Here is a 24,629-nt window from a genome sequence, read left to right on the forward strand (position 1 = left end):
TTCCATGGAAAGCGGCAACTCTATAGTGACAAGTTTTAATGGCAACACTTTCAATAAATTTCATGTCTGGTAATACCAAATTTCCTCGTGTTTCGTTCGCTCGTTCGTCATCATCAGTGTGGTGTGAAATTTTTATTTATAACAACAGAAGAAAAAATATTTAAGTGAAAAATAAACGCATTGTCTCGATAAAGAAAAATATTTGTTCTACTCTATTGATAATTGTAACAAACATATTAAACATTGCATACGGAAATTAATTGTGCAAAGTTCTGCATACGGACGGGAGTTTGGTTGGTGTGCTTTTTGTCTAACATTTTTTGTGTGTATTGTGTGTGGTGTGCTGCCACGAGCTTGCTTTGATTTGCTTGCTCTGGACATCTCAATTCTTCTGTCTATCAGTCAGTCTGTCTCATTGATTGATTTCATTGTCGATCAGACTTTGTGACTGACTTTGCTGGCTGGGGCAATCAAACAACTAATCTATTTAGAGCTTTGTCTTGTCAAATAGTATTTCCGAAGAGATACTTCAAGGTCTTTAAAGGCGCAGACAGAAGCAGCTTTTTAGCTGCGCACGCATTTAGAAATATAAAAAAAGTGATTTAATTTGTTTTTGGATCTCCGCTGCTGCTATAAACGGAGACAAGAAGCAAAACCAGAAAAATAAAAAAAAAACAAAAGCAAACGAAGAAACAGAAAATTGTCACAGCGACTTCTTTGTTGAGGTGATTGCTTCACCGTCTGTTATCCCCTTCACTCCACATTATTCTCTTTATCTGCTGCAACAAATGGCTGACGTGAGTGACCCCAATGAACTCTTTGTTCTTGAGTTACATGAGGATGAAAATCCTCGTGATTCAGATGATGACAAAATCGAATTGGACGATGTAAGTATTAAATACTAAAGAAATTTAAATAAAGATTTTTCCAAAGAAAATAAACAAAATATTCTTAGTAAAAATTTTCCTTAAGGAAAACCAAAATAAGACATTAAAAACATGCTGTTGCTGTCGTTTTATTGCGTATTAATACACATATACATTTGAACAGAACAAGAGCAGCAGCAGACAAAAGAAAGCATCGAGAATCATGAGTAAATTAATTGACAGACGGAAATACAAATAAAATGACAAAAAGAAGGAGAAACAAAACTTGATCAAATTCTGAATGCCATGCACTTTTTTCTATTACTATAACAAATATTTCAAAATACATACACATATCGTACACATAGAAGATACGTATATTTTTTTAATTTAAAATTTGTTTGAACCAAAAATTTCTTAACCAATTTACCCATATTAGTCTTCGGTCTTATCCATAATCATTTTTGTGTTCTATAAACAATTTGTTTTATAAAGTGTTTATAGAACAAAAGTTAAATGAAAGTTTGTAAATTTGATACTATAAATATTTAAAAAGATATATTAATATCTATTTTGTAACTATATTTTTTTATTTTTGTTTTAAAACAAAATATCTAATATGGGGTATTGTTTCAAATGGGTTTGTCCGGACCGGGCATAAAGTATTGTATGCCCGTACAATACTAGCTTCTCACTTATAATTGTTATTTTCGTATTTAGTGCAACAATAGTTTTTGACACATTTATCGGTTTATATATTTTCAAACTATCCTTTTTTCATAAACTAAAATCTTTCAAAAATAGAAGACTTCATCTTTTTATACAACTTAAGATTATTCCTCCAAATAATTCTTATTATCTGATTTTGACGTATATAGAAATATGCCTACTAATTATTTATAATTAAACTTTATTTTCCCACGAACTATTTATCTGCTGACATAGAAATTTTCCATAAAAACATTTGTAAATACACGTTTTAACATTCGTTTGAATCCTTTTAGTTGATAAGACGATTGGCTATCAGCAAAAACATTTTAGTATTGTTATTCTATCAATAGAAGAGTTATAGGTATGTTAGAATAAAAATAAAAAATTAAATTTGATTAATGTGTTAGTTTTTGTTTCAACTACCAATACCAAAAGCATTCGCTGTCATCAGTTCCCACCGATACGTTATAAACCCGTCAGACTTATTACGATTATAGTATTAATGCATTCAATTTTTATTAAAAAACATAGACTGTTTTTTTTACTATGCTTCTATTACTTTTTTTGTTTAATTTACAATTTACCCAGAATTAGAATGAAATTTCAGTTTATTTTGTTTTTAACATAAACCAATATAGTAAGTACAACTAAAAATCTTATCAAATACATATACAAACATGTCTAAATTTTGTTAAGCAAATGATAAGAATATTTTTTTAAAATTATTTATACTCTTCTCTTTCCATTGTGAAATATTTTATTGTTTAGTAAGTCATTTTCATAACAACCTTCATGAATTTTAATTATAAACATAAATACTTTTTCTACATACTTTTTAAAGGTATTGATATTTATCATGCTGTATCTCTTAATAATAACTACGTATATGTATTTTCATTAAAATTAATTTAAAAAAGTCTACAGCATTTTAAAATTTACCTACCATAAACAAATTTTAACGAAAATCTGTTCTAAAAATGTTTAACATATAATTTTTGATATTTTTTATACAAAACAAGATTGTTGAACACAAATATATAAAATCGCCTTTATGGATTCGAGACATCGCTTACTTATTACAAATTAGTTTAACTTTATTTGCATTTATATTTCTATGTACTAAATTATTTTACAAATAATGCAATTTATGCATTACGTATAATATTTGTTTTGCTCTCCCGAAAGCTTACATACAGTCCTTCGATATATTAAATATTGTTAAGCAAAAATATTCTTAACAATTAAGAATAATGTTTAACTATTTTAATTAATGTTTCCTAATACAAGACACTGGGTTTTTTATTTTTGAAACTTGTAAAATCCGGTCATTTGTGGGTCGACTTTGAAACTCTCTGTCTTTTCACTTTTTTCAGCTTCTGTAGTATTAAATAAAACACAAAAAATAGTTTGATTGGTTTTACAACGACTAAACTCAACTCAACAATTGGAGTGATTTGCAACAAACATAAAGAATACAGTTTTTTGTTTTAAAACTTATAAATTGAAAAAGAATATGATAGTCTAAATCTTAAAAGGTTTAAAAAACTGGAAAAAGTATGTGTCCGATTAAAAGTAATTATTTAAAAAAGAATTTATTAGAAATATGTATGTTAGTATTATTAATATTTAAATTATTAATAATATATAACATTATAAATATATCAGCATAAAGTGTATTTGATATAAACTTTATACAACTTTCAATATATAATTGATATTAATTAGAATGTATATTGTAATAAGACAATAAATCACGTCGTAATATTAACATATGGTCTGTAATAAAGATTATATAAAAAATCTATGTACGTAGTTTTGAACTGGCTTTAGTAGCTCCAAGTGTATTCTATTAATATATGATTACACTTTTCATTAAGATATTATCAAAGTTGATGTTTTTTATATTAATATTTTCAACATGTTGTTAGTTCTGATCAATTTGGTATATGCGAACTCATATGGACGCAGATTTATAAATGCTACCGACGTTATGTTATTAATATGTACCACTTATGTATCATATTGATTTGCATCATTGAAATTATTGTTGGCCTTTTTAATAGGGACTATTGTCGATGTTATTAGTTTGTAGGGTAATCGTATTTGGATTACGAACGCTATAAATTATGATCAATATGTTAATTAAGTTTTTGTTTATCTTTTTATATACATATGTACATACATATATGTATATTATTTACACATAAATATGTATATGTATTTAAATATACTGAACATTTCGTAATGCAATATAACCAACAAGATTTCAGTTATTTTTTACTTAATTTATCAATATTACGAAATAATACCTGTTGTAAATCATTAAAAAGTAATTATTTCAAAAGGTAAAACATATAAATTTGTTATCGGTTTATAATTACTCTCTAATATTCCAGCAAAATAAAGTTATGAATAAAAACACGTCTAGGTTTAAGTTTATAAATAGAATATATTAAAAAAAACCGTTATTTGTTCTTTATCATCACCTACTATACAAAAGGGCATTGCAACACTTCTAAATTTTAAATATTGAGGTTTTAAGGTTGTGACCGTGAAGTTTGCACACTTGATATATGTTACCTATAACATCAAATGTTTACTATAATTCGTACCTTTTTAAAAAAATCGTTTTTATGCGTAACACATGTCCTTGAGATCACGACCATAGCTGTAAAATTTCGATTAAGATTAATAATCAATTAAATTATTTTTAATGCCTACCTTAAAGGTAAATCTGTTGTAGGGACTTTAATTTTACCGCGTTTTGGATATTGAGAGCTTTAAATATCAAAAAGATTGAGGCCATAGAGCTTGTATTGCAATGTATCAAAGGCCCTATGGCCAAAACTAAATATAGGAACTTCCGAAATACTTATAGGACAGGATAGACGCAGTCTAAGAATTTTGATAGGGATGCTAACTTCTCAGTTAGGGCCTTTGTCAGTAAGTGGGACAGCAATACACCGGATATGCGAGGATGAGAAGAAAGTGGAGTCGATCGAGCATATAATTTGCAACTGTTCGCGGATTCATAATCTTAGGTTGAAATGGCTGGGGAAACTTGACCCACCCAGTTTACTTGGTTTCATAGGGGGCAAAGATCATCTCTCTTTTATCTATTCTTTGGGGTACTGACTTGATAATTAAATCTATCCTTTAACCTTCGTTTTTCTGGTTTTTAATTGTAGTATTATAATATTGTATAATCACTCCTTGAAGAAAATCACAGTGGACCTTAAGGTTTTCGAGCTCTTAAGCACCGTTTATATGATTTATAACCCTTCTTGACCTAACTGTACATTAGGGATATAACTTTTTTGACGTCAAAATACCACTGTAGAATTAGGCGAAAAAACTTCCCGCGACGAAAAATGTCTAACGTTAATTTATATGTACTTCAAACACAATTATGACAAACTTTATACCGATATCTTCGTTTAGTAACGTTCACGTGGTTATGGTCTGACCAATTGTTGACCGACTTCCTTTACTTAGTTTTAACTTGAGCGTGTTTTAGAAAGCTTCTCATGTGTATAAAAATTGATAAATTGGACTTTTTATTTTTAATAATTAAATGTATTTGCACATACATAGTGCGTTTTGTTGCTATTTAGAGTCTATTTTTTTGTGGTACATTAGAAGATAATTAAAAATTCTGCATATTTAATTTTCATTATAATGATATATAATTGCTAATAAATATTTTGTTGTGTCTTTTTAGGTTGACTTGGAACCAGAGTTAAGCATAAATTTACAGCAAGAGTAAGTAATAAAACGTTTTGTTCTTCAGTTATTGCAAAATTCTATATGTCCACAATCGAAACCAAGTGCAAAATACTAAACAATTTAAAAATTAGTCTCATTGAAATACGATGTAAGGTTTCGCTTCAATCGCTGAAAATATGTTTTATTTTAGTAGCGTTCTAAAATCCTTTTTTTAATGAAATTATCTTTAAGAATTGCCCTAATTATAATTCAAATTAAAAGTACACATTTTTATTACTTTAAATAGGCTGAGAGAATTAATTTAGTCAAATTGTATGTATTTGAAAATGATTTATTGACAAATGCAAAAGAAAAAAGGGGAATTTATGTAGACTTTGGTAAAGTTAATTACGGATTGATCTTCATAAAATTAATTCAGGAGTTTTAATTTTGCACCATCCTTCAGGAGTGCTGATTATATTTTTGAAAATGTGTACCGTTTTTGGGTGCTTGGACATTATTGTAAACCTAACAATAAACTCAGAAAAAAATTAAGAATATTAAATTGAGTGCTTTTCTAACCCACGTTTTACCAACTCTTTCTATTCTTACATGATTTTGCGTAATTTTTTTTTAAGTTTATTTTTTAAAAAATGAATTTCGAAAAAATTATTGACATTTTATTCCATATTTATAAACTTACGTATCCGATTTATCCCCGATAATTTCCTACATTCTCGTTTAAATCATTTCCGAAAAATGCTTTAAATATTTAATTTTTTCTTACAAATATTTTTTTCCATTTTTATACCTACCATCGAAAATGATGGGGTTATGTTGATTTTGTCATCCCGTTTGTAACACATCAAAATATTGATCATATACCCACAAAAGTATATGTTTATATTCTGGATCCTTATTAAATTTTAAGACGATCTAGCCATGTCTCTCTTTCAGTTAAAAGCACGATAGAGCCCGAACGAAAAGAGCTAGAGAGTTGAAGTTCCTCAAATATTTCTAAGGGCTTGTTTGGTATTGAAAATGGACAATATCGGTTCAAGTTTTTGCATAGCCCCCATAAAAATGCAAGTATAGCGATGAAATTCGATATTATATGAGTCAAATCCTCCCCTCAAAAAATTACTTTAACGGCTATTACTGACTTAAAAATACTAGTTTAGCGCCGAAAGGAATGTGTCTATAATTGATGTAAGCCCTATTTCAAATATCAACCTAATGTTAATTGAGGAGCATTTCATTTACGGCATACGGTTTGATGGTGGGCATACTATATATAAAACTCATAATTGTCATTAGGTCTTTCCAGTAAAATATATCCAGTAACTTTATGATAGATCTTAATTTTTAATTTGTTCTCAAAAAAAAAAAAAAAATATTCTAAAAAGTACAAGAACGCTAATTTGCCAAAAATATACAAGTATTTGTTTATAAACAAATATTAGTAATGCCCTTTTGCTGAAATCTGAATCTCTAACAAATCATTTTAAAACAAAATATTGAAAATAGTATTTTTCTTATAAATAAATGGATATTTAAAGTTAACAAAACATGTAATATCATTACATATACATATATTATTGTTTTAAACTTCACGTTACAAATGTAATATTCAAATAATAATTTAAAGGAAATCGCTAAAAGAAACCCATACTAAATATTTTTAAAGCCATTAGATTGAGAATATTTTTTATGATTTCTTTTAAAAAAACTAGAGGCACATAATCTTTTATGGTACGAAGCCTATTGATCCATTATTTCATCTAGGCCCCATACAACTGAACCCGCCAAATAAGGTTTTTAAGTTCATGTTTAATATACTCGTATCTCGACAAAAAGCTACAAAGCCAAGTTCTGTACAACCCTTGATGACCCTCATTAACTTTATAATTATAGGGCCTCATTTGACCCTAGCTCCTATAAAAAGCCCCTATAAAAATTTTACTTAAATATCCACAGTTTTATTAAACTATAAATTGCTTAAGTATATCCAGTAAAATCAAAAAATTCTCTATCAACGAACTGTCATTTTTATCGCTCTCTTACTTTCTCGTTACAAGTTTTCAAAAGTACGTGAACGGAATCCATTAACAGTTATTGCAAGTTGTTAAAAATTATCGAGTACGCGAACAGATTAGGTTTTTTAATTAGACGACTTAAATATAGAACTACAGATAGATTCAATATAATAAACAAAATCGTTGTAATCGTCAGAATCGATATTTTTAAAAAAAGACACCTACATACGTTAAATTTTAATGTAATACAATTAACGCGGTTTATTGACTTTAAACAAATTTTTAATTGATTCTAACATTTGTAGCTCGTTAAGGTAGGTGTATTTATAAATTCATCCTTGTAAAGGGTCAAGTAGCCTGATTTTCATTATGACCCGAAATATTGAAATATATATAACAAATAACTGCCTTTAAATTGAACATATGTATTTAATCATCTCATAGTAAAGAAATTATGAAAGTATGTAGAACATTTTATCGAAATTGTGAAATCTACCAAGATTTCTAAACATAATGTAATGTAGGAATGAAAAACTTAATCATTCTAGAAAAATGTTTATCTTAATTTTTGCAAATGAAATATTTTTGATGTAAAAAAAAATATATATTATTTTCCAACTTTGAGTTGTTGTTGTAACAGCTCGACTGTGGCCGATAGTTCTTTCCTGGGGAAAAAACTTTCGGTTGATACAGCTGTCGCTGGGTTGACAATCTTTGGCCGAGTATGACTTGGGTCGTTCTTGAGCGAAGATCCAATTGTCGTGGGAACGCCAACTTTGAGTAGAAACCTGTTGCTGTCCTAATTTATTGTAAATTTAACATCAATTTTAAAATAATTTCTTTCTTTTAGGGCGGAAGGTCAAGAAACTATACAGTTATCAGAAGAAAATGTAAATCCTGGCAAAATAAAGTTGGGTCCAAAAGATTTTGAATTAAAGAAAGTTTTGGGCAAAGGAGGTTATGGCAAAGTATTTCAGGTATGTGTTGCTGCAAATTTACGTAATAAGAAATATGAATTTAATTACAAATGTTTTTTTATTTGTTTTATTATTTAAGGTGCGCAAAACTTCTGGTCGTGATGCTAATAAATATTTTGCCATGAAAGTTTTGAAAAAAGCCTCAATAGTCACAAATCAAAAAGATACAGCACACACTCGTGCTGAACGTAATATATTAGAAGCTGTTAAACATCCATTCATTGTAGAATTAGTTTATGCCTTTCAAACGGACGGTAAATTATATTTGATTTTAGAATATTTAAGTGGAGGCGAATTATTTATGCATTTAGAACGCGAAGGTATTTTCCTAGAAGATACAACATGGTAAGATCAACTTAAAATTTAAGATAATAATATAACTGATTTAATTAATTTATTTATTTTTGATATAAATTTAGCTTTTATCTAAGTGAAATTATAATGGCTCTGGGTCATTTACATAAACTGGGCATCATATATCGTGACTTAAAACCAGAAAATATTTTGTTAGATGCTCAAGGTCATGTAAAACTAACAGATTTTGGTTTGTGCAAAGAACATATACAGGAAGGCATAGTTACACATACTTTCTGTGGCACCATAGAATATATGTAAGACAAACTTATTGAATCTGTGGTGCAACATCAATAAAACACAATTTTTTATTTTTATTAGGGCTCCAGAAATTCTTACACGCCGTGGTCATGGTAAAGCGGTGGATTGGTGGTCGTTGGGTGCTTTAATGTTTGACATGTTAACTGGTGTGGTAAGTAATGTTGTACGTATAAAATGTATTGAAGAAAATAATAAGTTGTTCTTTTAAATTCTAGCCACCCTTTACTGCAGAAGATCGTAAAAAAACAATAGAGACTATTTTAAAAGCTAAACTTAATTTGCCTGCTTATTTAACACCTGAAGCTAGAGATTTGGTACGTCGTTTAATGAAACGCCAAGAATCCCAACGTTTAGGTAGCGGCCCTGAAGATGCTGCAGCAGTTCAGGCTCATCCCTTCTTTAAGCATGTAAATTGGGACGATGTCCTTGCTAGACGTTTGGATCCACCAATAAAACCTCTATTGGTAAATAACTTTACACGCATTCAATTTTGTTATAAATTCTAATTATTTGATTTGAAACGATTTCTATAGCGCAGTGAAGATGATGTATCTCAATTTGATACTAGATTTACTAGACAAATTCCTGTAGATTCACCAGATGAAACAACTCTCAGCGAAAGTGTCAATTTAATTTTCCAAGTGAGTAATACACTTTTTTCTTTTAAATATAAAAGATAATTCTCTTCTTATAAAAATAAATTTAAACGGTTTCGAAAAAAAACCGTTAAAACGTTATCATCTATAACTAGATTTCGGTGTAGATACAAATTTGTATTTATTAATGCACTAAATGAACAATGAGTACCTCCACTATGTGGCGCAAATTCGTTATTATCAACATGTTTTTGAATTTTTGTTTTATTCATTCTGATAGTGTCATGTTTAACCAGTTTTCTGACAATGCAATAAATAATAGGTTCTATAAAAACAAAAAGTAAGCAAACGAATTTTAAACAAATTTTGTTTCATTGTTGTTATATTGAAAGATTAAAAACATATTGTATGATTATGTTGGAAAATTCAAAAATAATTCCAAAATTAGAAAAAATTTACAAGAAATTGTTTATGGATGGATTTTCATTCCAAATTCACTACATCTGAAGTCATTCTCAAGAAGTAATTTTTATGTTCTTTTTTAAGTTATTAGGGACTGAAATCGTAGTATTATAGAAAATAACTAATTTCACTCAAATATTATAAACATAAATAAATTACACGCAATTATAAATTAACTCTAAAATAAAATGGATTTAATTCAAAAAATTTCGGTACAAAAAGATCTACCTTCGATTTTAAAAACATTTGGATTATTTTCGCTTCTTTGGGAGCCAATAAACATCAGAATAAACAGAAGGTAAAAAAATCACTTAATTAATTAAATGTAATTCTTTTGGAATTACTTCGTTTTTTTGCTGAGTAGGTTCTACTACCCAAAATAAAGTTAACGTGTATCGGCGATTTTCTGAGTTATTTTTGCAAACTTATAGTGTGTAAGAGTTCCCATCTCCACTTAAAATTTCAATAATTATATATTTTTTATTGACACACAATCAAAAAGGAAAATTTGAAGTAATGTTCCAATTTCGATACTATATTGATATACATAAGTAATATTTTAAATCATGACATATGTATATAAATGAATTCTTTAATAACGTGCCAATGCATCTCATTATGAATGTCTTCCAAAATTCGACCTATTCCGCAGTTCAGATTTTACGATTCGACTGATAAAATAAAGATTTTTGCAAATTTTATAAATTAATATATTTAAAAGTCCAAGGTTTTTTATTTCTTATAACCAAATATTTTGAAAAAAAAAAAAATATATTTTATATAAAACAATTTATTCAACAAAATGTTTCTAAAATAAATATGTATGTATTACCACCATAAAATAATAAACATAGAATACTGCATAATGTGTGTTGTCTAAATCATGTAAAATTGTTATTCTTTATCAACGTCTATATGTAGAACCACATTGAAAATGTGGCTCCTTAAGCGGAATACCAGTAGGGCCATCCGAAAATTCACAAAAATTTAGTCCAATTCGTCTTAAAGGATGACATTTACTTTTGGGATTTCCCCATTTACCCTTAAATGAAAGCCAAGAAGGTGACAAAGCGCGACCTTAAATAAAAGAAAATATTGAAAGGTTTATGGTTTGAAAAATATTATTATAGAATCATTACCGTATGATTTTATGTTTTCATATGTTATTTCGACATGTTTCCATGTATTCCACGGTGTACCGAAACCGTTAATATCATACAATCTTGCAACTTTAACAAAACGATGTTTACCTGGTGCTGTCCATAAGCCATGAGAACCCTTAAATTATTAAATCATTACAATAAACAATAAACTAATTATATCAAATATTATTATACATACTTTAGCTGCAAATAGCACCGGGTGATCGTTAAATGTAGTTACTGTTTTTGGAAAATTAGGCCTTTGTAAAATTCCCTTACGCGTCTCTTGTCTTTTAAATTCAAATGACCCTGTCAAACGATTGTAGGCATAATAGGCTCCAGCATCATGGGCCGAAACATACATTGCTTCAGGCTCAGCAGCTCCAGTGAAATATAAAGTCATGTGTTCCCAATCTCCTATATGGCTACCAATATCTTTCTTACGTCCTAAACAATATCCATATACGGCTGGAAATGGTATACGACCAAAAGGGCCTAAGCTTAAGGTACACATATTTTTACCCTGACTGTATGGATAAAACATCCAATAAGTTACATGAAATGAAGGAACGATTGTGCCTGGAGTGTTACCCAATCCGTTTATTTGTTGACCATTTTCATGTTCCAGTACATTTTCCTGTTCATTAAGCGGTATACTAAATTTAACATTATCAGCTAAATTTGCTATAAAATTATTGATTTTTTCCGATTCTTCCACATCTGATTTGATAGGAGTCGAAGTAGGGTTTGAAATTCTTCGATCGATATGAATATTCTGCATAGATTCTCCCATTACCAATTCATATGGTGGTACAGAATCTGATGGTGGAATGGGGGTATTTGATAAACTCCTTTTAGCTTTATGAAACATGGGATATAACCGTGAAGAACGCCTTATAGTATTTTCACCGTCATTTTGGGGTCCCAAAGTAACTGGAATATAAGGTCCTCTAGTCGGTTTAGTTAATTCTAATGATGTTGGCATAAAACCATGCTGCAATACCGGTTTTGATAATTGTGGCGAATAATTAGTTTGGAAAGATGAAGGTATTGACGGCAATGACTGTACGGACGGCAAAATTTCTATTTGTTGCTGTTTTGCAGGATGAATTTTATCTTGATTACATAATGTCACTACAGCGTATATAGGCACGGGAGTTATATTAGGATTGCGTCCGTGTATAAATGATGTTTCATTCTCTAACAGTTTATCTACACAATATTTTTAATTAAATAATGGAATATTTTATCGTTTGAATTAATATTTATAACAATACGACATAAAAATTGAACAAAGGTATAATTTATTAGCGAAACTACGTCATCAAAAGGAAATAGTAATAATTTAAAATATAAAAATAATAAAAAATAAAATAATTTATTTTTTGATTAGTTTTTATATAAATTACATTTTTTATAGTGGCAAAGAATTGGTTAAGAGAATCAACATTAAATTCATCACAATCAATCACATCTTTGATATTAGTTTTTTGTTTCGAATTTATTTATTATTTATTACACCCTGTTTTTATGTATCTCTCTTACCTATTTCTGTGTTCGTTACTAAGAATGATTTTTCAGAATTATCTCCGAATGGCATTCCAGGCGTGAAAGAATTGTCTTTACTTTCAGGATGGACATGTGCTAAAAATTCTTCCACACCAAGGGGCATGAATTTCTCTTCTGGAGCCAACCATACGACGGGGGCCCATTGTTTGATTAAACGTTCCACTGAAAATATTAAATGCATAAATGATATTTAGTGTGGGAATTATTATTATAGAGTTTTTTTTTTTTAATTTTCTAAAAAAATTTCACCGAATACTAGCGAAAATTACTAAATTTTATCAGTTATTAGGACTTTTTACAAAATTCTTTATGTTACCACGTATTTGAATAATATTATTGACTTCTCTTATATATTATCCAATTGCCTGCTATTTTCTTAACTTAATTTTATTTGTTAGATTCAAATTCAATCTTAAAGATAAAATTAAACTCTTTAAAAAAACTGAACTTGAGAATCAATAATTGGAATAATTGTGGCATGTTGTGATAATTTATTTTGCTGTAAATGTTGTATTAATGCAATGTATTCGGTTCGTTTTGTTAATAACGTTTAGAACTTGTTCTAAAAATGACTGGTTTTAGAACGAGTGCAAACGGAACCACTTCAGATTCTTAAACAACAGATTTCAACTTTTTAGTGTATCCCGTTCTTCGAAATATTATTGTAGTTCTTAAATACTTCAAAATAGGAACTTGTTTTTTTTTTAAACTAGTTGTATATTTATAAATTCCTACCACACTAAACTGTAAGATATTAAAGAGATTCCAAGTTGGATGGCACCGGGAAAAAGTGCTGCATTTCTTATTTAAGAAATTTTACGTAAAATATATTTGTGTATGATAGGTTAGGTTTTCACAGGTAGCCAATTTCGGCTTTACTTTTCGGTTCATATTGATCCCTTTGTACAAATACCTGTAAGAAAAAGAGAAGGAGAGATAGGGAAGAGTGGAGGAGCAGAGACAGTTGTAAAGAGAAGGAGATGATGAGAAAGAGAAAGCCAGGGCAGATGCCGTGGATGAATAGTGTGAGTAATAGGACAAATGAACTCTAGAAGACGTTCCAATTGAACGTTTGACAATTCGGATAGGTCGATCCAAGCGTCCGAAAATGGGCCTCCGCTAAAGCAGGACAATCGCAGAGAAGATGAGTAATAGTCTCTTCTTCATCCTTGTTTTGACAACTTCTACAGTAATCGTTGAACGGGAGACCAATGCGTCTAGCATGGTTCCCAAATTTACAGTGGTCAGTGATTATCGATATCAGCCTACTTAACTGCGGTCTTTGGAGACCAAGAATATATTTGTGTATGATAGTTTTCTAAATTAAATTGGTACAATAATAAACGTACGTATTGTCACAGGAACAAACGATTCAGAGATACCAAAACCAGATAGATTCGATAGAAAATTTGTTAATTGTTTTTAATTATATACAACATAATTTTTTATATCTATGACATCAAAATTAGCTTATATAGATTTTTTTAAGCTTGTTCCTAGGATTCAGATAAAAAGGCGCATCAAATAATTTTGTCCACCTAGATTTTGATTTGGAACCACAACGCACCGTTATTTACTTACATCCATACATATATATGTATAATAATTATTAGTCCTAGTCTTGTTTCTGTTAGTTTCCAAATTCAACAAGTTTTTCGTCTAAATTCTGTTAATGAATTATGGAGTTAGCTATTTATCTACAATCAGTGAATATACATTTTAGGGAGTTACAGACATATTTATTTCATTAAAATTGTATTCACATATAATTAATATAAACGTCGTTTACTTCGCTTTGAACTCAATTGCATTAAGTATTCCACGCATAAATTGATGATGGGTTTGACATAAGATATGTATGATTTTACATGAAATTGGAACAATATAATTTTAATTTGTTTTATATTGTGTAGATAATAATTGGGTGACCATTAACAATCTATTTGTTTCTTCTTCAAAATAAAAAAATGTTTCTTAATGTTTATTTTAATACTTATGAAACAAGTGTTGAGTCAGTAAATATTTAATTTCGTAAAGTTACATTATTTATTCAAGCTAAAATTGTGAATGAAAAGCTTTATTATACCAAAATGAAGTGGTAGCTTTGCTAAAAACCTGTATTTTTTATGTTTTGCATAACTATTACTTTACATAAATGAAAAAACCCAAATTAAAAAAATATATGTTTGAAAATAAGATTTAAATTTATATTTCGTGGACTTTATAGATGACCGTCATAACTCGAAATTACGAGTATGAAATAATATGTTAGATTTCATTTTATTATTCCTTTTTGTTTTTCGTCAACAATTCAAACGTCGAGCGAAACCTTAGGTCGTATTTCAGACAAATTTTACAATGTTATTAACTGACGTCTATTTAAAAAGATTATAATTTACACAAACATTTTATTTAATTATGTTTGAACAGCACAAGTTTTTCATGATATTTATGTCGTTCCTTTGAAAATAAGCAAATGCAAAAGATGTAATTTAGCAAAATTATTGATAAAAATAAAAAAGTGCTGTAATATGGAAACTAAGATAAAATACAGATCGATCCTAATGAAATTTGGTAGCATTAGCGTTTATATAAAACTTACTTGTGCTTAATTTCAACTAGTGTTTATAAGTTAGTTTGGGGTATAGGGGTCAGGTACAAATCAGGTAATATTATTTATACAAATCGGCAGTATAATTAACGGCCATACAAAATCATCGTCAAATCATATGGAAATGTGGGATTACTTGAAACACCTAATCAGACTTTATTATTGAAAAAAATTTCAACAAAAATCCTTTGAGATTTCTGTTTTGCTTTCATTGCCAAGGGAGAACAAAGATAAATTTATCAACATTTTTGTCCTGAGGTCAATATTTGGTAAACTATATAAGGGATAAAAAAGTTTTCATATCTTTCCTTTGAAAGAAATATGAAATTTTGATATCATAAAAAATGTATAATTAAAAAAATTTTTCAGATGTTTTATATTTTAACATCGATTTATTCAATATAATGTTTAGAAATTGAAATATGTATGTATAATAATACTCAATGGTTTTCTCTGCTTTTTAAAATTTAGTCTAGATTAAAGCATCTTCACAAAACAAGTATAACAAAATGTTAGAAATTTTCAATAAATCGCGATAACATTGTATATTTGAGATGATAATTTTAGTATAAATAACGAAAGAAAACTTTTTAGAATGTTTTTTTTCACCAATTTGTCTAAAAAATGTTTTTGTTATTAGGACTGCAATTTACATATTTTTTAATTTAGATAATAGATAAATAAAGCTAGCGCTATATGGATTAAAACATTTCTTATTCTCAGCAAAAAAAGAACTTCCAAAGAGGCGAAATAGAAGTAGAATTTACTCCATGGAAGTACTGAAAAAATTATGATTTTAACACAGGCTTCTCATTTATTTAATTTAAAAAAAGGTAAAAAGGTAAATCAAATACTTCGATTTGTACAGCTTGTTTAATTAAGTTTTGTATTTATTGGATAAGTGTCGCTTGTTAGAAATCAATATGGTTTGTCCTTATTTGTCATAAAAATTAAGGACAAACCATATTAAATAGTTTTTTACAATCTTTTAGGCTTAAAACTATAACATATTTAATATATGTATGCACTTATGAACACATACACATATGTATACCTACTAAATCGTATATTAAAAACCCGAAATAATAAAAATTGTTTACATATAAAAAATACTACAAATTTCACTTTCACACAGACAACGACTAGTATGTCTTGGTATTAACATTTGGTTACTTGTTGTTTGTTGTTTTTTTTCATAAGGTGATGGTTATATTTGTGGTAGTGTGAGTAGCTGCTGTGTGTTATTATTAGTCAGTCAGTCACTGGCGTAAAGGGGAACGTTTTTCTTTAAAAAAAAAATATAGAATATAGTAAGTAGTAGTCGTCGACTGATATAAGTGTACAATAAATAAGTTAGATACCAGTCATACCTACTTCTTTGTCCAAGTCTGAGAATGTTGAATGGTGGCTACGTTTATTAACTCTTGAATTATTTTCAGTAAAGGTTTTAGCAGTAACAGTAGCAACAACTTCAGTGGCATCTATTGAAGATGTTACAACTAAATCTGCAGATGGAATGTGGTTTGCTAGTGGTGCAACAGCAGCAACATTTTGAGCCACACTTTCAGTGGCATAAAGTAATTGAACAAGTACACTGCATAAAATCCAACAAATGCCACAGCTATTACTGCCTCTACTTTTACCATTTATTCCATGATTGTAACGATATTTAGGAGGAGATTGTTTTTTGTGTTGCTTTTGCTGTTCATATGAAAGTACTAGAAAGTGCTGCAGTTGAAATTTATTATTATATTTTTTTATAGTTTTATTTGACATCCTAGTAAATAATGATTGTATTTGAGGCAGATGTATGTATTACATTTAGTTTACGTTAACAACGGTAAACATATAAAATACGTTTAATTGACCAATACAAACTACTACTTCTAGAGGGTTTTTTTCACGTGTATGTGTGTTTTTAATGGATTGTTTATTAGTTTCTATTTTACAATTTTCTTGCTGCTTTTTATGAAGAAGATTGTGATCAGTTTAGGTTTTTATTGTTATAACTCGTATTGCTTCTATTACATAACACTGTAATAATGTTGTTATTCATTCACTGTATGTATATAGTTTAATAATGTTTACTTTAGCCAAGAAATTTCGTTATGTCGCGAAGCTTTTGTTTATTTTCAATTTACGAAAGTCACTCATTCATTAATTTAGTTTAAGTGGTTTAATTCAATTTGATATCAGTCGCCGCGCGAGTCTTGCAAAGTGGTAAAGCCCGTTTATATTTCATGTGTTAATTTGATTATCTTTTTCTTTTTTCTTTTATTATTTATTTTTAATATGTTTTCAAGAAATTGCACTTTCATCCCAACACGTTTGTTCGTCGTGCAGTAGTTGTATGTTGCATTTTTATGTTGTTAAAATTCTAAAAAACGCGTTCCATTTTTTGGAAAGTTACATCGATAGCTTTGTATTATTTCTTTGTTAATTATAACGTGTTCTTAAACTCACGTTTAAGACGGCGCGACCTCTTTTTATATATATATGTATATTTAAAAAAAATACAATTCAGTGTTGCTTTGTTTTCGCTTCGTTTTCAATCTAGCATAAAGCGTTAGTACTTTCTTATAAGAAATAACCGTAGGAACTTTTTAACTAAACTCTCTTCTCTTTAGAATTATTACTCTTTTATTTCAAAGCGCATGCTTCGTTAACTATATTTTCTATTTATTATAGGCCTTTCCAGTATGTATTCGTTTGCATACCGCACATAACAAAATACAAAATAATTTTTAATCGAGTTTTTACACTTGTCATAAACTTTTTTTGACTTTCTTTGCTCTTTTCTGTTTGTGTTAATAAATTAATCAGTTATTTGTAAATTTTGTGCGCTTGCGTGCCGACCACCTTGAATACATACGCCTGACTAAACTTTTGGATCAGCCTTATTAACCATGAACCGACAAACCAACTACATTACCTTGTCTTTAAGTTAAAAAAATATTAAAGAAAGAGATTTTTCGTAGTTTTCTTTTAACTCGTGCTATCTATTTGATAAAATTGTGTAGCTTAAAATAAACAGATAAAAACAAATATATAATACTATGAATGTATATAGGTATTAATTTTGAGTTCAATATTCATTTTCTCTTTACATGAGCAACTAAAAGATTCTTTATTTTGTTTTTCTTTTTACCTTAAACTCTGTAATGTTTTTATTTTTATAGAAGATGTTGCAGTAGTTTACAACCAATAACATTGTGTTTTAAATGTATCTATATTACGAAAATATGCATACATAAATACAAACACCTTAATATTTATAAATCTTTGACATATTTCCTTTTTCAAAAAGGGTTATAAAATAATTCTAATAAAATTTCAATCGAGAACAGAATTATTTTTAGTAAATTACTTTATTAAAGTTTTACCTTTTTCTGAAGAAGCAAACTACTGCTTTGACAGATACATAGTGTTAAATTGTTGAAGTGTTCTTTTATAATTATAACAAAATTGGTTTTATTATTTTCCTATAATCCGAAGTTCATTAAATTTTGTTAATAGCTTTTACACACCATCATACTATTTTATTCATGCGTTAAACCTTGTATTATTAATGTAAAAAAACAAATTGAGTTTAAAGTCTTCAAGGTGAAAAAGTGGGCATGCTCGTCGATGAGAAAAGTTAGAGAGTGTACTCATTTGAAGAGAATATATTAACAATTTCAAGAGAAAATTTTGAAGAGTTAAGAGAAAGTTTAAAACATGCTTAATATGATTTACTTTCAGGGTTTCACATATGTAGCGCCATCAATTTTAGAAGAAATGCAAAGAGCTAACCGTATGCCAGCCCGTTCACCTAGACGTACACCAAGACAAGCACACGATGGTTCCTATCGATTACAATATCCCTTAGCTCCGAGAGGCATTTACGCACGAGCCACGCCGCCACATTTGCAAGCTTTCCCACCACGTCCCTCGCCCCAGGACGAAATGATGGACGTGCAAGGTTTACCTATGTCGTAGTGCGTACATAAAAGCAGCTGTAACTGCACCTCCAAAAGCCATCAAAATGTTATCAAAGGCAACGGTTAAAGGCGTTTGAAATGCTGACTATATAAATACTAAAAGTAATGTTAACTACACATATATTAAACAAACAAACAAACAACATTAAATCGGATGATTATAAAATAAAAACAGAATGAAACAAAAGGAAAAAATGAAGAAAAACATATTAAAAACTTATAAGATAATGATAATTGATGATTGATTGATTACATTTAATAATACAAAAACTAATGTTAATGTTATTTTTGTTTTTTAATGAAGTAGAAATTAAAAAATAAAATATGTAAACCGAAATTGGTTATGGTAAATGTAATGCGGCGGTGTGTTGATAAAGAAATACAAAAATAAAAAATTGAACTTACACCATTTTCTATTGCAAAAAAAATATATTCAAATTGGACATCAATTCAATTTATGCTAATTTTTACAATGCCAAAGAAAAATCTATTTGATTTTGTTAAAAACATTACAACAAACTTTAATATAAAAGATCATAAATGTACAGTTTTTAATACCTACAAAATGAAATCATTTCACATTTTTAGTAGAAAATTTGGAAATAAAATTGTTACCTTGTGCTGAATTTCAAGTAGAATTTTCGAGAATATGTTTGTCTGTCGTTTGTATTCTTGAAATGGAAAATGGTGTAATTAAAATAAAAAGAAATAGACCAAGTTTAAAAATAAATTAAAAAGGTGCTTGCGCCTTTTAAGTAAACATACATAAAATTATTTATACGAAATAAAAAATAATAGCATAGAAAAAAATAAATTTAATTGAAAATTCCCATAAAACACCTATGACATTTTATATTATAGAAGAAATATTTAAAGCTCCTAAACTGCTGTTTAAAAAAATATATAAAAAATCAAGTAAATAAATAAATACCACATTTGTATAATAAAATAAATTCATTATAAACTGCATATACATACATATATCCTACATATAATATAACAAATAATAAAAACCTATAGTAAAATTTCATAACTTAAAACCACAAGAAACAAAACAAATTAAACTTATAATATTCTAAAGAAAGTAAAGAACAGCCGTAATATTTCATCAATGTATGTTAAGTGAATATTTATAGCAAAAAAAAAAACAAAAAAAAAAACAAAATAATAAAACAATTCAAATATTTTGTTTATTATTATTTTTACATTTTCAATTAAATCTTAAGTCATAAAACATAAAAAGAAAAAAAATATAAGATAATATTATTAAACAAAATTATTGTTCAAAATTAATGAAACCTGTGTTCTAAAATGTTAAAAATCGAAAATTGTTTCAAGATTTTCTTTTTTCTTTTCTTAATTTACATTTAGTTTATTTTTTTATGAAAAATATAATTACTTTACTTATTATTGTTTGTTATTATTAAAAACAGAAAAAATTGAGAATTGACTTTTTATTTGAAAATTATGAAATCAGTGTGGGCTTTATCCGTATTTCAATTTGAAAGACAAGGATTTTCAATATTCCATTTATTTAACATAAAAATTCAAAATTATTTCCGAATCTATAAACGGAATAAGGACTCAGGCATCTTACACATGGGTGATTTTATATTCATCTTCCCATTTATGATCTTATAATATAATCTAATAATGCTTATAGTACATTGCAATACAGCTGCAAATCTGTCAGTTATGTGTTGCGATGTTGTATGCCTTCTATTAGTCAATTAGTTAATTTGGAAAGATCATTTTATAACTTTTATCGTTGTAGAATTTGCTGTCGTAAAATTATCACATTCCTAAACAAGCAAGGAAAGTGAATTTCGGGCTTTAATTTGTTTATTCACATATATCCACCTGAGATCAAAGTTCTTGAAATTATTTTATTGTTTAAACGTGTTCTGCTAAATGTTGCCATAACTGAATTAAATAATATTTCCTATATATTCCTTTACAAACTTATTTATAAGAATGTATGTTTAACAAGAAAGTTATTCATAAATATTTATCAAAGATTAATCGAACAAATGTATTAAAATTTAATTTATAAACTTAAGATACAATAACCCCCATTTCCACCACCTCCAGTTAACGTTATAGTAGTTATTCTTCCAGTTAATACAATTTTTGTATGATAACTTTCAATATATCTTAAAGTTATAAAATAACTAGACATTGTTGTAAATGGGGGTAAGACACACAATCTTTCAAAATTTATACATACATATGCAAGGAATGTTTAACAAAATTTAAAAAGAGTGTAAATAAAAAAAGGAGATAAATAAATAATTAGCCATTCGCCACAAAATAAAATCAATGATAAAAATAATCAAGAGTCCTATAATCGGCTGTATCGAAAATTTACCAGAAAAAAATTAAACAAATATTTAAAAAATTAACATTATTTTATTTATTCATTAATTGCTTATGTCCCTGAAAAAACAAAAAAACAGCAAACTAAGTCGTAAAATTTTTGGTTATACATAAACTTTTGTACATAAATTGTGTTTTGACGATTTTTTCAGGGGTTGTCTCGGATTTTTGCTCATATCTCCATTATTTATGGAATAGAAAACTTATCAAAGTATGACTTGGAGAATTATTGAAGGTTTGCATACCTACGACATCTTCATAAAATTGATTTCAACAGAAATAAATAGTTTACTCTAAAGATCCAGAGTATATTTGTACTTATATGTTGTAGGGTCAAAATATTATATTGTGTAAATTACAAACTGAATGGCAAAATCATATAAGAATGTTATGCTATTTTTGAACAGTTACGAATTTTGGTTTGTATGCTTCCATAATGTATTTTCTGGGTAAACTTCTTTCGAAAGTTCTTATAAAGGAAGCTTTTGTAAAAAAATATATAAATTTATTTTTTTTTATTATTTTTTCAGCAAATAAAAATACCACATTACTTAAAATAAATATATGTATTTATGTTTCAAACGACTGAAAACTAAGTTTATTTTTATAAAAGTTTAAAACCTATTAAAACTCAAAATAAAATAAGAAATAAATAAAGCCCGGGACTTGAAAACAAAAACCTTAAGGAAACGAACCATAACTAAAAAAATATAAAAAAATTACCTCAGATAAAAATAAAAAGTAAATAGCTGAATTTAGAATAAAATGAAAAATATAAACATTATTTTTATTTTTAAATTTATTATTTTAATAAAAAATAAAATAAATATATTTTTATTTTCTTGTATGCTAAACTTAAGTTTCAATCTACATATAATTTTTGAAAATCATATAAAAAGGAACTGACAAAGTAACATAAAACTGATAATAATAATAATAAAACTTAACAAACATATTAAAACAACTGAAATAGAAATTGAAAATATAATTTACACTGCCTGATAATATATGTATATGAAAATGGAAAAATAACTACAAAAGCAAAACATAAACTCTATTCTAGAAACACCAATTTATAAAAACCAAAAAGTTTAGATAATGAATTAATTACAAGCGAACAAAACGCATAGCAAATCAACAAACTAAAAAAACTGTTATTATTTAAAAGAAAAAAAAAAATAAATAAATACATAAAATGTTCAACACACTCAAAAATCACAAAATTAAATTCTTCCACATTAAAAAATAAAAATTACATAAATATTGTATTTCGCAAATAAAATATATAGATAATAATAATTATTATAACAAGTATAACTTAATTTTTCTATCAAATTTAAAAAAGAAATATTCATTAATTAATTAATGTATTAACCAATAATGTTTAATGTGTGTTATGGGTCAAATTTAAAATGGATACCACCATAAATCCCCCAATTTTTATTATCAAAATACAATTATCAACTTAATGCGTTATGTCCACAACTGAAATAATATTTATATATATGAAATATAAATGCATTATTGTTTTATATTAGTAAATACATATGTATGTATGTATGACCACTCTCAAAACGAATTATAATCCATATTAATTTAGATCCTGGTATTTGTCTGAGACTTTGATTAAACAAAACTTAACGATAACATGTGGCTTTTATAATGCTACATCACAATATATTTCTTTGTTTAAAAATTATTAAAAGAAGAAAAAATATGTATGTATGTAAAATTTAACAAATATTTAATTAAGGTTTGTAAGTTTCAGTATAATTGTAAGTTTAATTTAATATAACGATATTTAATAATAATAACAAGATATACACCATGTTGAAATCACTAAAATTGAAAAAATTATTTGGGTATGCTATGGAAATCGATATGACTTTTAATTAACAATAATTAATTGAATTTTCATTGTAAAACAAAAATACTAAAATAATAGCTTTTACCACAGTTGATTTTCATAATATACCATTTTCTTATTTTTTGTTCAAAATATTAATTAACTGTCTAAATGGAGTTGAAGAACAAAAGAATGGACTCAAAGTTGTTATTAATCGGTATTAACGCAATATATCAAACTTTTTTAACCATAGCTGACAACAAGTTCACGTTATCATATACGGACAAAAACTATTATTCGAGTGATAATTAATATCTTTAAATTAAGAAAATGTTTTTTAGAATATAGTAAATTTGTTTTGTCACATTTCAAATTCATGTGCTGTGAGACACGTCAATGACCTGAGGAATTTGCAATAACTTTTAAAGTTTTCAAGCAATTTTTGTGTTTTATATCTTTCTGAAATGCCTCTGTGCATATTGCGATTCTTTTTCAATAAAGTTCAAAATTAATTACTAAATGTTCAAATTTGAGCAAAAACTGAAAAAAAACTATTGTTTCCTTTTTAAATGCACTTGGAAACTTTAGAGCCGTTGCCGCACCTCTTAACCCAGCATAATTTTTTTTAATAGTTTTACAATCCAGAGTTCAATTCTAGAGATGGGAAGGGCAAAATGCAGCACTCTTTAATACATATATAAAAGACAGAAAATAATTTTATATTGATTTCATATATATACCTAGGTATGTATATATGTATGTATGTTTTAATGAATAGTATATTCGAAATTGTTAAGCCAAATTTAAAATTTGAATGATGCATTTAAATATTTTAAGGCGAATTCAAAATTAAAGGAAATTAATTCCAAAGAGAATTCATTCTTTCCAAGGTTTGGTACATATAAAAAACGAATAATCCATCTAGGCAACGAATGTCTTATTATTACATACATATGTATGTATGATCGATACAATAACCCATTGCAGACAAAAACAATACATTTGACATACATAACTTTAACATACTTATGTATTAAAGGCCTGTACAAGACAACGATAATGCTACAATTTGTTAAAAAATTATCGTGTTCGCCATCCTAATACACGACATTTTTTAGCAAATTGTCGCATTATTGC

General features: G+C 27.5%; 2 protein-coding genes across 3 annotated transcripts; one reads left to right on the forward strand and one right to left on the reverse strand.

The window, feature by feature from the left end:
* The first annotated feature begins 91 nt into the window (after nucleotides 1-91).
* On the forward strand, nucleotides 92-19,777 carry LOC111684608 (ribosomal protein S6 kinase beta-2). Its single transcript, XM_023446820.2, has 9 exons — nucleotides 92-887; nucleotides 5,299-5,339; nucleotides 8,169-8,295; nucleotides 8,375-8,640; nucleotides 8,715-8,906; nucleotides 8,971-9,061; nucleotides 9,126-9,374; nucleotides 9,444-9,551; nucleotides 19,032-19,777. Exons 1-9 carry the CDS (start codon nucleotides 789-791, stop codon nucleotides 19,266-19,268), a joined length of 1,410 nt encoding a protein of 469 aa, XP_023302588.1. The 5' UTR covers nucleotides 92-788; the 3' UTR covers nucleotides 19,269-19,777.
* Nucleotides 10,741-18,152, reverse strand: LOC111684607. 2 transcript variants are annotated; one of them, XM_046952215.1, is made up of 6 exons: nucleotides 17,153-18,152; nucleotides 16,661-17,119; nucleotides 12,656-12,841; nucleotides 11,310-12,322; nucleotides 11,108-11,246; nucleotides 10,741-11,045 (listed from the first exon to the last, which is right to left on the reverse strand). In XM_046952215.1, exons 2-6 carry the CDS (start codon nucleotides 17,064-17,066, stop codon nucleotides 10,873-10,875), a joined length of 1,917 nt encoding a protein of 638 aa, XP_046808171.1. In that variant the 5' UTR covers nucleotides 17,067-17,119; nucleotides 17,153-18,152; the 3' UTR covers nucleotides 10,741-10,872. The 2 variants fall into 2 exon arrangements, with proteins under 2 accessions (XP_046808171.1, XP_023302587.2); XM_023446819.2 differs by lacking the exon at nucleotides 17,153-18,152 and having other exon boundaries at nucleotides 16,665-16,797.
* Nucleotides 19,778-24,629: the final 4,852 nt, after the last annotated feature.

Source organism: Lucilia cuprina, chromosome 5, assembly GCF_022045245.1.
Source record: "Lucilia cuprina isolate Lc7/37 chromosome 5, ASM2204524v1, whole genome shotgun sequence".
NCBI lineage: Eukaryota > Metazoa > Arthropoda > Insecta > Diptera > Calliphoridae > Lucilia > Lucilia cuprina.